This window comes from Euwallacea similis, chromosome 2 (genome assembly GCF_039881205.1).
Source record: "Euwallacea similis isolate ESF13 chromosome 2, ESF131.1, whole genome shotgun sequence".
Classification (NCBI taxonomy): domain Eukaryota; kingdom Metazoa; phylum Arthropoda; class Insecta; order Coleoptera; family Curculionidae; genus Euwallacea; species Euwallacea similis.
Window position 1 is genome coordinate 5,041,948 of NC_089610.1, and position 15,700 is coordinate 5,057,647.

General features: G+C 35.8%; 2 protein-coding genes across 4 annotated transcripts in view; one reads left to right on the plus strand and one right to left on the minus strand.

Annotated features, from left to right (window-relative positions):
- The window catches only part of Dh44 (diuretic hormone 44), a 48,829-nt gene that overhangs the window by 29,245 nt on the left and 3,884 nt on the right, over window positions 1-15,700 (plus strand). For 2 of the 3 annotated variants that reach the window (XM_066405972.1, XM_066405974.1), the window contains exon 2: window positions 10,400-10,642. In XM_066405972.1, coding sequence (XP_066262069.1) covers window positions 10,409-10,642 — 234 coding nt within the window. In that variant the 5' untranslated portion in view covers window positions 10,400-10,408. Of the gene's footprint in view, window positions 1-3,122; window positions 3,240-10,399; window positions 10,643-15,700 lie in introns of those variants that run through there. The other variant, XM_066405973.1, reaches the window with a different exon arrangement.
- The window catches only part of Mpv17 (Mitochondrial inner membrane protein MPV17), a 48,613-nt gene that overhangs the window by 27,569 nt on the left and 5,344 nt on the right, over window positions 1-15,700 (minus strand). The window lies entirely within an intron of this gene.

Consider the following 15,700-nt stretch of genomic DNA (forward strand, 5'->3'; position numbering starts at 1 on the left):
CATTATGAAGATCTCTATTGAAAGCCAATATATCCATTTTTTTTAAATTTTGATTAATAATGACATTTGTCATGGAGACTTGTGATAAAACGAGCCTCATTTCGTAATTAGTTGCGTCATTGAAAGTGTGTTGCATTAAAATTAACAATGATCCACAGGCATAAGGCGCAGATAGACTATGTGAAAATTTATGCCTATTTGTTGGTATTTTATCATACAGAAAAATTGGAAAAAATCCTGTATAAAACTCGATAAGAAATACTCTTTTGTGTAATTCATCTGATGTTGCGGGATTGGCATAGAAGTCAACAACCCTTAAAAGCACCAAATTTGAAACACAATAGCCGGATTTCAGATCCTACTCCGTAGTCTAAAAAGTTACAAATTTCGAAAAATTAATGAGGCTGAAAATGCCAATGTCAAAATCGCTGAGAACATCAATGTCAAAATTTGTGAAAATATCAATAAAAATGGCAATTTTCCTTCGCATATTTCCAAAATCGCTGTGATTTTTTTTATTGTAGAGAGTCATTTTGCAACAACTATTCCTGAATAATTTAACCGATACTGGCTAGTTTCTGAGAACCCAGTGGTGAACCTCGATTTGAACCACCGTGCACCTACGTCGGAGATAACATTAACAGTTAACTGTTAAGACGAACTAAACATTTTTTACCGCCAAAAAAATCTGTGTAATATTAAAATTAAAGTCGTTTAGTTAGATCGAATTAAAACTACTAACAAGGTTTGAAGACCTGAAGTTTGGCTCAAGTTTAAAAGAGAAGTCGGTCAAAAACTCCTAACGAAATAGAGTAAGGCAAACTTATTTGCAAGAATCTGATATTTATACAGGTGAAACCAATTTAAGTAGGTATTTGCGACTTTGAGTGAAACTTAATTTGAATTTTTCATCTCGCGTAAGTCTAAAATTTGGAGGCGATTATTAGGACGAGCCAGATAGTATTTAAATTAGAGAACGTTGAAACGGTAACACGAAACTTTTCTAATTTATGGAAGTTGTCGGACGGCTTTTGGGGACTCAGTACGAAGTCTAAGTGGGTGAAGTAATTAACAAGATCAACGCGGTGGTGAGTAATTTTAAGCAACTTCAATTGAAAACAGCTGATTTATTTGGATTGTAGTACAATTAACTTCGTGCAACATGTTTTCCATCGTTCTTTACTTAACGCTTATGTTTACTTGATCTTCTCTTATTATATATTGCGATGCAGGCCCAACGCGAAACCGGCAATTCTTTAGCACTTTAGAATCTATCTAATAACGTCAAATCTTACCAACAGCGCAAAATTCATGAGGTATAGCTGTACGAATACTCAAGTTTTGTACCATTGTTTGTGCGTTTAAAAGTTTTTTTGTTTGATTTTACGTACAGGGTGTTAAAAAAAGAGTGTAAAATATTTATAGAGGTAATAGTATGAACCAAAATAAGCAAATAGTCTTAGTAAACATGGGTTCGCAAAGTAACGGTTTCGGAGATGTGGAAGGTTCCTCTTTTTTGAAACATTTATTTGCAATTATTTATTAAAAATGTATTATGGAAAAACAAACAAAAGGAGCTTCTAGCGAAAACAAAAAATAAAATTATATGAGATATTGAAAATGCCCTCCTTGCATTTTCAAGCAGGCACGACATCTTCGTCTGAAGGGTATTCGAACTCTTTCTAAAATCCCCCATTGGTTCGAATTTGTTGACATTTTTTTATTAATTCGTAGCTAGAGTTCTTCGAAGCTATTTGCGGGAGTACCAAAAATTAATGTTTTCAAATATCTCGAAAAAAAGAAATCTAGAAGGTTTAAATCAGGCGATCTTGTAGGCCATAATTCAGGTCCGCTCCCTCCTACCCATCTACGTGGAAAAGATTGGAGTAAATGCTCTCTAACAGTCATGGAAAAATGGATCGGAGCACCATCATGTTGGAACCATATTTGTTGCCTTTGTTTACTGTTTATTTGATGTCAATTTAGTCGTGCATCGCGTCATAAAAACCCAATTATGGATAACTGTCTATGCTAAAAAAATGAAATAAAAAATTTTTTTAGTTAAAAATATTTGCGATTCAATAATTTGATTTAAAAAATGAGGAAATGTGACAAACAAAAAAGTTAGGGCAACATTTATGCGGGACGCCCCTGTATGTGACGCCCCCGACTAAAATCTACAATTATTAACAACAAAACAATTTTCCTATTCCAAATTATTAAAGAATATCGAATTTCATAATTTTAGCACAAACCGTTTCAAAAATATTGTGAAAAAACCAACTTAAAAGTTCACCTTTTAACGGGTCCTAGCCGCTTTAAAAAGCAACTTTTGGGGTATGTTTATTAGAACTTTTTTTCCGTGTTAATTTCTAGAACCACCTCCCGAAATATTTCAAAGTTATTTCCGGACACCCTATATATGGGTTCCGCGGACTCGGCGAAATGAAATAAATATAAATGAATACGACTAAGGACGTAAATACAAAAAGTTGATATAAACAAATAGTAAAAGTTGAGTAAAGTTAAGTTATGAATACAGTTCTAGACTAAAAAGGAGCTCGGTGTTTTCTCAGCTGCTGCGCGCATCATGGTTCTCGTGTCTCTGTGCGTCTATAAAATTAAATTAACGCAACTTCATGTATTCGTTTTGTAAATAAATAACATTACACCACATCTTTTGTTTTGAGTACCACCTGTATACAGAGAGAACAAAAACTTAACGAAATTCTGGAAGCCGCTGGCTGCCTGCTTATTTGGTCGCTCTATTCGCGTTTTTTTGCGATAAATTGTAACAAGTAATTGACTTCAACCTGTATGATAATTCAATCCCTGAAAACAGGCAGTTTAATCACTTGTGCTAACCAACTGTTGCTGCATCTACTTGAGGAAATTTGAGAAAATTCTCCTCCAGTTTCACTCCCTCCAAAGGGCCAGGCTCAGAATCAGTCCTGCTATTGCTTTTCATCAAATAATCGAACCAATTCACTTATCATGATTTAACCATGAATTCTGTTTCAGCGTTAAATATTTTTAGGACACCCTATAAAACCATGAGCGCGCACTATTTCTTAATTAAATTAAAAGAACATTGGTTGCTTCGTGTAACAATTTCAGTACATTGTATTTTCCAATTTCAAGCCGAACCAAATTTGTTTGTGTAAATCTCCGGTTTTAGTTGTTGTTTTTCATTGGGGTGGTGCAAGTTGTGTTGGATTTTGAAGGTGTCATGAAGAATTGTAAGTCACCCCGATAAAACACTAATTAATTTAGTACTTAATTATGTCTTAAGCGAGCCTTAATTTGAGCGTTTGCAAGTGCTAATAGTAAGGGGCCCCGGTAATTTAAAACGGTATTTTCATAGCGCAATCCTGCAAAATACATCCAAACTTGACTCATCGCATTAACATCAGAATTTGCATTTTGACTAAGGGATATATTGATAAAACACACATAACGTAACACAAAACGTGTGATCGTGAGCTAACACGGGCCCACGTTTGTTGTTGTAATCAACACCTGCCTAATTTAACATTCCTATTAGGTCCATTTCTTTGGTATTTCTGAATGAGAGCCATGCAAACTTGCGATGAAATCGTAACAAAACGGGCATAAAATCCTCAAAGCTTCTTCATGTGACTCCCAAAGCTCCTACATCTGTTAGTTGCGTTCGGTTCGAAGTAACGTGTTTTTTTTTAAGTAAAACTGAAAAAGTTCTAGATCCAATTGGAGGTGGCATCATGGTGAGTGTCCACACCTATAATAAATTCACATTTTATAGGCAAATGTTATTGACTTAATCTCCATTACATTTCATGGAGAGTCGTTCCAATTAAACAGTTTTACTACTCCGCAATTGCATGCAACAATCGGCAGATGTTATCATTTCGAGCAGCTATTCCCGGGACAGGTGATGGGAAAACTATGGTTTCCACTTTGAGTTACGTGAATTTTATGTTGGTAAATTTCAACCCTTTGATATTTGGTCAAAAAATAAAACTGCGTAATTTTAAATATCCAATGCCCAAAATGGGAAAAGTCAGAACTTCTCCGATTTTTTCATTGGAAATTTAAAATGTGCTGATTTACTATTTAATGCCCCAAGAAGGGAGTTTTTCAAAAGAGCCTTAGAGGAAGGGGGTTTGAGTGGGAATGAAGTGGAATGAAGAGAAAATTTTACAGGCGGTGGTATTTCTCTGAGGTATTTCCCGGTTGGCCGGCACGTTCACCAGACATTTCTCCATTAGATTATTTTCTTTATTTACGCGCTTCTAATTTTATTATTTCCAAGACGCTCTTTGAAAGAACAGGAGTTTTGGTATTTGCCCCAGACTGGAAGACTGAGCCGTAGCATGTAATTTTTAACTTCCTGTCCAGATAAGGTGAAGAAAAAATAAAAACATTCTTCCAGAATTTCAGTTTTTTTCGGCTATTTTTAGTCGTAAGAGTTTTTAAAATTTTAATCAATTTTAATTTTGCAATTGCACAACTTTGCCTCAATTTAACTGACCTCGTACCTTTTATGGTTGCCGAGGCCAACCTGGATGGACAGAAACGGACACCCTTTATACACACATGCTTTATTTCCAACGGAAAAGGCTATCTGCCCTTGTGACAAGTTCTATTGAGTTACAAATTTATATTCATGATAATAATAAATTGAAATGTGAATGAGAGTTCGGGGACATGTCCACAAGGCTCGTATGTCGCAATTTTACGCAAAAATGCTTTCGCCCAACAGAGTTTTGCAACTTTTATGCTTATTTCGAATAGGGGAACTAAAAATACAACTTTTACGTCCCTTGGTATTTTTTCGTATTTCGTTTCGTTTCCGCGATTTAAATTAAAGTTCAAGCTCTTGCACATCTCGAAGCACCTGAACTAACCTGAACTAAAAAAATTTTAATATATAGAATTGCCCCTTTAAAAAGCAAAAAAAGATTTAAAATGACTACTACGAATTAGGACACATGAATCCAGCTCCTTCTCAGTGACTCCTCGCAAAACATCAGGGTTGATTTTATCACCCTGTATTTCGGAAACGGAGCAATTCCGCGCTAGTCACAGGATTTTTTTTCTTTACTTTGATAGGTAGCAGGTATCGCTTGCGTTGAAGTCATGTTGTGCATCAATGGGAATTTACATGGAATTACGTAATTACGCAATTCGCGTGTACGTATCCATGTAATTTACGTGTACGTAATTAAGTACTTAGTAGTAAATTGCGTAATCGACTGCAGATTAATTACGTGAATTTCCGTTAAACATTACGCAAATCAATCACAGATTAAGTTAGACTTTTCTTAGTATACGATTTCGTGGTTTCCCCATCGATCAGCATGATTTTTGATAACTCCATTCAATTACTAAATTTGTGATATCAGCGAGAGGTTCAAGACGATTTATATTTAGTAATATGCCTTGTAACTGGTGTTTACGTTAGTTTCCGATATAATAAGATCATTCTTCCAATAGGTTTTGATTACTGCATAAAAAAATAACCAATTAGTAATCAAAAGTTATTATTAGTTCAGGTTATTATTCGTGCTTACTGTGAAAGTGGAACGATAGTGCAGAACTTTGATTTAAGAAAATTCCATTGCGATTGATTTCATAAATGTGGTGGTGTTGAACTGCGTTGCATCAGAATCTACAGGGCATTTTCTTTCTTTTAAGCTGATACTCGTGATTTTTCTGCGATAAGCTGAGAGAGATTTTCCGCTCGTCCTTCAAGCAATCCACGAAAGCCTGATGCTTAATCAGCCATTTAATTTTTAACGTTGAAGCGCCGGCGGAACATCAACATAAATGCTACGAAATGATGGACTAAAATGGTCTTTGGTTCAGATTTATTATTTTAAAATTATTAATTTATAAAAATTTTTTTAAAATGAAAATTTTCGGCTATGCACGGCGCCGTTGGGCTGCGCTCTCAACACGACTGCTCCCTCTCTTTTTCTCTCTCTCTTATATACCACTTAAAACACCTCGATTCCCAAATTATCGAGAACCGACGTAAACATTCTGGAGCCCTTTGTTTACTCAGTTAAAAATCGTTTTTGCATATAAATTTTTCAGGGAATTTACACGACGAATCAGCAGAAATAATTGGTCGATACTGGTAGGTTTTAATCACTTAATCGTATGACATTAGCTGGCATGGATAATTGGAATTAAATCCAGAGAATTTATTCATAAGTATAATCATTTATCCCAAAACTCAAAAAATATAGTCGTTGAAGTCTCGTAAACAAGTCTAATTGCCTCCCCCGAGTTTTTAAAGTAGGTAAGTAGATTCTATTCTTTACATTCGTTCCCTCAGGAAATATGTGTATTAAATTACTCAGACCTGTCCCCGGAATAAGAAATTATATTTTCCAGTGCAGGTATCAAATTAAGGAAAAATATTTTTTGCCTTCATTAGAAGCTTTTCCTCCATTTTCGTCGTGTAATTCTGCGTCTACGAAACTCAGTTATCTTAATGGCCGCTTATTCGGATGCTTTCCAATGGAGAAAAGCTAAATTATCCATTCAAGGAAAATGTTAAAAGTGGATCAAATGTGACATTAGTTCAGCTTTAATTTTAGTATTTGTCTACCACCTCTAGGTTGTGAATTTTGTGAGCACTGTCCGCATAGGAATTTAAGCTCGACAGTCGGGGCATAATAATGTACTTTCCAATCTTGGCGTGTAATACGTTATTATTTTATATTGTTGCCTAAGTTACAAGGGTTTTCTGTTTTGGGTCAAAAAACGATGTTTCTTGAAAATCTGGCGAACGCAGCAGGGTGGTTCAGGTTGCGTAAACATTTAATTATTTACATATAGAAATTTAGAATTATATTGCAAAGTTTCAAATTCCTGATGTGCAATATATTATCATTTCATACTGCTTCCTAATTTACAAAGAACTTGCGTTCTAAGTCCAAAAAAATGTTTATTGAAAATATGGCGAATGCAAAATTTTAGTGCAGGTCGGGCAAGTATTTAACTATTTACATGTAGAAAAGTTTCAAAATCACAATTCAAAATCAAGAACTTGCTGGCACCTCTTGAGGTCACTAGCATAAGGGCGTTTCAGTGAAAGAAAACTTGGTTTTAAAAAGTGTTGCAAAGTGCGTAATTAATTGTAACAGAGTGCGGTAGCACGTTCTAAGTCGTGAAGATTCTCATGGTTCATGATGATAAAACATTAGTAAAAGTTGAAGGTTATCACAGACAATTATTATAACTAAGTTTAGACGAAGCTTTTGAAAAAATCCGGAGAGCAACCTAAAAAATCAGTTTGCGTTCAAATATAGGAAGATTACGCTCAGCCCTAGCTGTGATTGCTTAAATAATTGATCAAATGAATGACGCTCTGTGGAATATATTGTGGATCAATTTTCCCTCCGCTCGGCACAGATCTGCAGGAACCGGTAAGTACCTCGATAAATAATCAAAATAACGCTAATAATATAAATAATTAATACTAAAAAGGCGTTAAAATTAAATTATTTATTAGTACTATATTAACTTGATCAAATTTCCACTATTCCGTAACACGGCTGCTTTAACTATTAAAATTCCTTGTGAAACTAAATCAAATTTACCCAAATATTTATTATTCAACCACCAGAGGCCTTGAAATTTAATTTATAATTCAATGTAAAGGTAGTGCCATAGGTCTCAGGTAGGTTTCGCCAATTGCAAATTTGCTGAATGATATTAAATGCAAATAACGTGATGATTGCAAACGAGGGAAGATTTGCTAAAATCGGACGTAGATCCAGCACGAGCTTACCTTAAAACCATCATCGCAATTTCTGTGTCTTTCCTAATTTTTGCAGCGACTACATATTGCCATTCGGTGCACATAACTTTGGTTCCCTGAACGTGCCAAGGATCCAGCATTGAATTATTAAAGAAAGAATTCATGTCGCTTAAACGCAAATACATGACTTCCAAAGCCAAAGCTCCTATTTTCATTAAATCTTTTATTGCTAGCTATAAACAAAACTCATTGCTTCTGCTGTTAAAACGTGTCACTGTAGTTGAAATTGAAGTTACAAGTCAGAAAGGCTTAAACAAAAGAAATTATATCGATGTGGATGATATTAGACGAGCAAATAATGAAAGATATCGTGGAGAATTGATGCTCACTATACGCGAATGCGACAGTGTATTTTCTCCATGGCTGATCAACCGTATTTTTTGCAAATTAAATAGAAATCGCCCTTAAATTGTTGCGGTTTAAGGGGGTAATTGCTGTTTAAGGGGCAATTGCTGTCTAAGGGGCAATTGCTGTCTAAGGGGCAATTGCTGTTTAAGGGGCAATTACTGTTTAAGGGTCAATTGGTGTTTACCTATTGACTCCAAACCCCAGTGCACGAGCAGGCCACAACAAATAATTTTTTTTTGGTGTCCCAGAGCTTTCTTGACCATTGTTATTGCGAATCCAGACGTATTTGCGAGGGTTTGAGGTGTTTCGTATTTATGTCTCAAGGAACTTATTCTAAGAAATATATGCTACGAAGCGAAAATAACAAATCCATCATTGACGCTCGATATCATGTTAAACTTCTAAAGTCAAAATTCCGAGGGGGACGATTTTTTAACCTGTGGGAGCTCCACGAGTTACTGGTTCATAAGAAATAGTTTTGGTTTATCTATATTTCTGGTATATGAACTCGCAGGTGCAGCGAAATGAATGAAAAATCACTGCGTGCGTTCGGTGCGGTGAATATGGTACGTAATTGAATTATACGTGCTTGCATGTATGGACAGGGTTAGTCAACATAATCAGCAGCGCGATATCTGAACAATCATTGAGAGACTGCCAAACTACAGGACTAAACATTAGCATGTAACATGACAAATTAAAGTTTGTCGGTTAAGTATTTAATAACGTTCCATGAAGGAAATTTTCCAAAAGAACCTTCGTGCAAGTAACAGATGTTTCCCGATTGGCCGCCACGTCCGCCAGATCTAGCCCCATTAGATTATCATTTTTTTAATTTACGTTTTGTAACTTTTATTTGTTCCCATGGCACTCTTTGCAAAAACAGGAGTTTTCATGATAGGCCAAGGGAAAATAAAAATGTTTTCCGAAAATTTAATTTTTTTCGAATATTGCGCCCGATTTTACCGACCTCGCATCTTTTACGATCGTCAACCTCGTGGGTAAAAATTGGACACCTAGTATGTAATAAGATATTTTCCCGACCGGCTCAACGTCGCTCCAAGATTTTCCGGCAAACGACAACTTTTTAGTCTACTTCCAACGCACGCCATACTACCGGTCGTCATTTTCCAGATGGATTAGTTTCCTTTTGTGTCGTTTCCGTCTTCTTTTCCAGATGTCCTCTGGATGCTTTGAAGTTGTCCCGGTACGATACGAAATCACGTTAGTCAATCAAAGAGCCTCGGAAGTAGCGTCATTCACATTTTCTCTCTCTGTTTCGATATTCAGGTCACAAAACTTTAAAATCTGAAATAAGATATGTCTTTCTGTGGTGTCCGCATAATACGATTCGAAGCTATTGAGGGACAGTGAGATGTATGACTTGTCTTGGGACTGAATTTTATGCAGCATGGAGACCCAAGAAAAAGGCGACTTATGAAAATATTTTCAATTCAATATCTCAATGTTTGTTGCTGCATCCGTTGCTCAATGTATGTATAAAATCTTACAGGGTTTAATATGTTGTAATATTGAAACTATCAGACGCATATAAATGATTTTTTAGTTGGTTCTATATTGGAATTTTCCGCAGTATACGGTGTGGCCCAAATTGCGGCCATAAGAGAATCCATAAGCCACAGAGATGCTTAAATGGGGAATAGTTTAGAAAATTTTATAGGAAGCTCATGCAGGTTTTATCGCTTCCGAAAGAGTTAAAAGAAGCGAAACTCGACCAAGGCTGTGCTTAAAAAGCCTTTTTAAGCGCTTAAACGACCTTTTTTACGCGCTTCTGTGCTCGTCTCTGCATATTCTCCTACGATAACCAAGGATCCCTATGTAGTTAATGCCATTTTGGGACACACTGTATATTCATCCAGCGTTAGTTAGACGTTAGTAACTCAAATTATCTTACTCATTTTGCGGGTGAACGCTATTTAAAAACACTTTTGTAATAAACCCGTTCAAATTTCAGTAATAATTTGATTATTTTTGTATGTTTTATACGAGTTTAGGGAATTTGTAAACAATATTACGGGTCTGCAATACCATTACTACACCTAAGATTAACCCAGTTGGTGCCTACAAATAGTTCAAATCAATCGTCTCCATGCGCCCCATAGCCCCACGCAAACGGACTTGCAAAATCTTTTTTCGTTTCTGAGATACCAATTTTTTGCGATTTTCACGGTGCTACGAAATGAAAGTTTTGCTTCAATTTTGAAAATTTTTTTTCAGGCCTGAAACATGCGCGCCCCCATATACCTGGTCTGCGCAGCTCTGGCAGTCGCAGTTCATAGTGAGGAGAACCAGAATTACTTGGGTCTGGAGTCAGTCAACGTAGCTGCCGATCCTGAGACGATAAATTACCTTCTACCAAAACTAGCTGCCAAGTACAGACCCAGCAATGAATGGAGAGGGGTGACAGACCCGCGATTTTACGTCTTGACTGAAATGGAATCGGACGACATCGAAAATCAAGTAATCACATCAAGCTTAATTTTGCGCCATTTTTCACGTCCAGTAGTTATTTACATTACATGACCGGAAAATAGTGTTTTGCAGGGCTGCGCTGCAAGACACTATTTCGGTCACATGACGTATTGCAAGGCTTTTTTACACCTCTAAAGCACCACCGTGTTATGGTGAGATCTTCTACGTATAGCTACTCCTAAGCTATATTGGACCCGACTTCCATTGAAGCTAAATTTCTTTCTTTTTTTTTTGGTTGTTCGAGCCCTTAGCAAAGAATGAATGTTATTCTCAGTTAGTTTTAACTCAGAATAGTGTGCAATTCCATCTCTACTGGTGTGTGAGGCGTTATTCCGAAAAAATAAAACACAGAATTGTTTATGCTTGTCTGATTTTCGAGGTAAGACATTAACATTAACATTTCCATGATTTTTGTCCATTTTGCACGCTCTAGAGCCGATTCCAGCCATTCCATCTTTTATGTGGCGCATTCGCCATTTTGTCATTTATCGAAGATGGTGAACGAGGCTTAATTTTTTTTGGTGAAAGGTATGAATTCCGGTAGTTCTATCGATAACTGATATTGCTTTCACCATTTTGTCGTAGTCTGTAGAGACAAATTTGTCGTTGTCAATGATATTAGTCAGTCAGAAAAGCGCGAAATTTCACTCTTGCTGAACTACTAAAGAATGAACAATCCGCCTCAGACGCACAAGACGCGTCTAAATTACATTTTAAACAAATTCAGTAACATTTTTTAGTGATACCACACATTTTGATAAATACATTTTCTAAAACACCTCGAAACTAATTTGAATTTGGGGTATACACGTAAGCGACTTCATGTAGTTCAATTTGAATTTAAATTAAAAGGCGCTCAACCTTTCGATTAAGTTTATCGCCGTTGATTAACACGGAGCTCCCCTACTAATTGAAGTTTACTCTTCTGAAAATGAGATAAAAGCCGCAACTCAATAGGTCCCTGTATCATCTCCATCATCACTGAAAATGGTGATATTTAATTAGGTACTAAACGAAATTTAATGTTAATTTAATAATTAAGTACTGACTTTACACATAACTTATGGAAGTCATGGAAATCATTACATATTAAGCTTTTTACCTCGAATTAATGGATGTGAGTGAATAATCTTTAAACCTAATTCTCCGATCAGTATTGGGATTATAAGCTTTCCATTACACGAGAACTGTCATAGTAAAAGTTATAATCCTACTCGTTTCCCAACCTACGTGCAACTATATCCGGAACTTATGTTGTACAATAAAAAACTTTCATGGTGTCATTATAGAAATTTCCTTCACACGAATAAATGTGCTATTAAAAAACACCCGTTAGAATGCTAAACAGTTATTGATTGCTTGAGCAACCCTGTTAAAAATGTAAACATTAAATGCCATCTCAAATAGATCTTTAACTTAAAATAAGCAAAAGGTTGTAATTTAATAAACATCGGGCGGGGGCATGGCGATTAGTGATTGGGAAAATAATGAACAGGTGCAATAGTATCCATTCCTAATCTCACATGTCAAACTTTGACTCAGAATGCAGCCTGTTGTGACTTGCTAAACTTCAAAAATCTCTCACTCATCTGTCAAACTCGATTACCGTCACTGTCAGTTACTTATGGAGAGAACAGCAAAGTCCACATCAAAACCCGATATTTATTAAGTTGGGACCGCAGGTAACCACCGAATACATACAGGGTGTCCCGAATTGCAATTCCCCAACATTGTACCCAAATGAGTTAACTGTACTGAAAATACACCTTTCCGGTAAGTGCACGGAAAAATGTCACTTTCTGAACTCCTAATGACACTGAGAGGCTAATAACCAAAAGAATCGTTCAACACGAGGCCCGAAATACAGCCACCAAGTTAATGTCACAGACAGATTGGGGCGAGGAGTTTTACAAATATTTGTGGGCTTCACGATATGAAATACCGGTAATTTACCTACGATAATTTACAAGCAACTTAATTCCATGTAAACATTGCTGATTTATTTTTGAGCGTAACAATGAAAAATGTTGCTCATTACATGACCGAAAAGCATTTTTCCGTGCTTACATGGATTTTCTGCCTCCCCTGGAAAACTGCTATGCGCGCACGTGAAAACGCTATTTTCCGGACTCTCAATGAAAATGTCATTCAGGACCGTTATAGTGTCTCTTGTATAGGCTTCAGATATGTGTTAGTATATCTGTTCTTTATCGGAACATATTTATCAATCCCGTTACAAATAACTTGAAAGTTACGAAAAAACTCTTTTACGAGCTCGCAGTATATAGGGTGTCGTAAAAAAGATGCGTCCTAATCTTAATCAAATGAATAAAAAATTTTGAAAAAGGACGATTTTCGAAGTCTGCACGTCGCAAACAGGACTTGTACTATTTTTCCTTAATTAAAAAATTATTACAGTCTAAGAACGGACAAAGGGCGCTCAAATTAAACCGCGATGTGGACAACATATGGATAATATACCGGGGATATGAAATGTTAAGATTTCTTCAAAGAACCTCATTTTGAAATGTGGGCTGGAGAAGAGCCTAGTTAACCCTAGAATGCTACCCGGGGTACACCTGTACCCCAGAAAGGAAAAAATCCTCTACTATTTTTTGCTAGCTGATAACACCGATTTGTCCTTCACAGTAGTTTCATATCATCGGTATCCCTTGGTCTTGATGCGGGCTTCGTTAGTTTGATTCCTGCGTTTATACTCTAAGTGTAAATTGTTTAAGGTACACTGGAACCCCAGGGTACTCTTTGTCTACTAGAAAATATGGGTAGCATTCTAGGGTTAAGGAGTATGAGTTCTGTATCAAGTGGCTTTGTCTTATTTATTAAATGTTGAAAGTGAAATAGTGAAATATTTTATTAGTTTATTGTGGGGTGAAGACTGCCAATTTTGAAATTCCTTCATCTGAAGAAAAATCAGTTCTTCATAATCAGGCATCATGTAAGTTTATTTGTATTGATATATCGTTGTACACATTATACTGGAAAATTTAGATAAATCACATAGTGGGCATGGCATGTACCACCTGCACCCGTAGACTAATAAAATGTAGATCATAAAAATACACCACTAATTAGCTACAAACATAATGGAAAAACACTATAGCTAATTGTTCCATAGATTTAGCCATTAGAAGCGATAATCCCATTAGACGTTTAAAAAAGACTATTCGTTGCGTAACTGACATATCATTCATTTGGAGTTACAGACTGATTTACAGATCATTATCATTGGTTATAGTGTTCCCGCTTATTACGATAAACTGCAGATTTTTTTTTCCCATAAATAAATGATGGCAGTGGCCAAATTTAACAAATGACTGAGGTTATAAATTCAGGAAATGTCAAATTTCATTAGGAAGGTGCTATGTTTCTAACCTCAATCATCGAGTCAAACTCTGTAATTTGGCAGATACATAAAAAAAATTTGACATTTGCCGAACTGCTAACCTCACCCATCTGCCACTACCGCTTCTGTCCGTTATTTATATAGAGAAAAAACATCTGCTTCGGTAGAGATTTTTAATATGTTGGAACAGCATATAACTGAGAGACTTGTTATTTAGGTACAGGTCGTTCCAAGAACTCCGCGTTATTTTGAATCGCCCCGTATTTATTTTAAAAACATATCCATTTTCGATTTTTGCATTAGAACAGTTTGTACATTATTATTGAGTTTTTTGTGTTGTTTTCTTGCCGATTTAAAAAATATAGAATTTTGAATTTTCTTGGAACGCCCTATAAGTTAAGAAATTTTGCAATGTTACCACGCATGAAGAAATTTCTGTTCTATGCGGCCACCTTATAGATACATCGACCACTACATTTGCCCGAAACTAGATTTTCTTGAAGAGCTTTTAAAGTGTTGTATCTAAATGAATATTTTTTTTATACGATAGATTCAAATAACACAATTTCTTTCTAGTGAATTCATCTTATTTCGCTTCCCAGGGCCGGACTAGCTTTAACAAAATAGTGTCTATTCTCTTTCACCATGTATGATAAAGGTAGCACAATACCCTTTTTGAGACTGAACTTTTATTCTAAAAAAAGGTACTTTTAGTCGATGATGGTGGAATGGACCGTTCTCTGAAAACTAGTATTTTTTATTGTGGTTTTATGGAGTATTTTAATTACCTTCCTGCCATAATTAAGCGTAATTTACTGATAGAATATATTTTGTCGATCGATTGTTTTTTCTAATATTATTATTTATTTTAATAGTATGTCCCCAAAATTGGTAGCGCTAAAAATGTTTTTGATATTATTTGTTTGTTTTTAGATAGTAATTTTAAATACTGCATAATAGCACTTGAGATTCGCTTTAGCGAATAAATATTGTGGATAAACAGGGAGAAAAAATAATATATATTTTTTGGTATTAAAGCTAGTCTGTCCCTGACGACTTTTTTTTAATTAAAAAAAAAAACAATTTTATTTGGTAGAAGCCATTCCAAGGAATCCTAATTAGAATCCATTACAGTGGAAAAATGATTAATGTAGATTCAATACCTAAAAGGCTCTTCAAGAAAACCGGTTCCGAGCTGCCCCTTCTAGAGGTCGATGACCTCGCAGGCAGGCCAGTAGGACAAAAATATACTAAGTGACATAGAAACTCGAACACCCAATAAAAACGTTCCGATTTCGATAACATTTTGCACAAATATTTATGATGTCACAAAAAAGATGTGATTACATTTTCAGTCTTGTCGGCCTGCACGTTTTGGTATTTCCTTTTTTTTTGAATATTTTTATGAAGGATAGAAAAACTAATCTTTGATACCACAACGCGTTTATTCTTCGAAGAGAGTACTTTCTATGAACTTTAGGCACTGTTTACAGTGCCAAGAATTCGAGGAAATGCAAATTATCGACATTTGAGTGAGTTTGATAGGGGAAGGATTGTTGGCTTCCGGGAGGCCGGAGGTAATATAACCGCACAGCGGTACATCCAAGGAACAGTGGATCTATATTTGGTTCCATAGTTAAGAACCCTCCAAAATCGTATCTTTCAACAGGATAATACCCGAC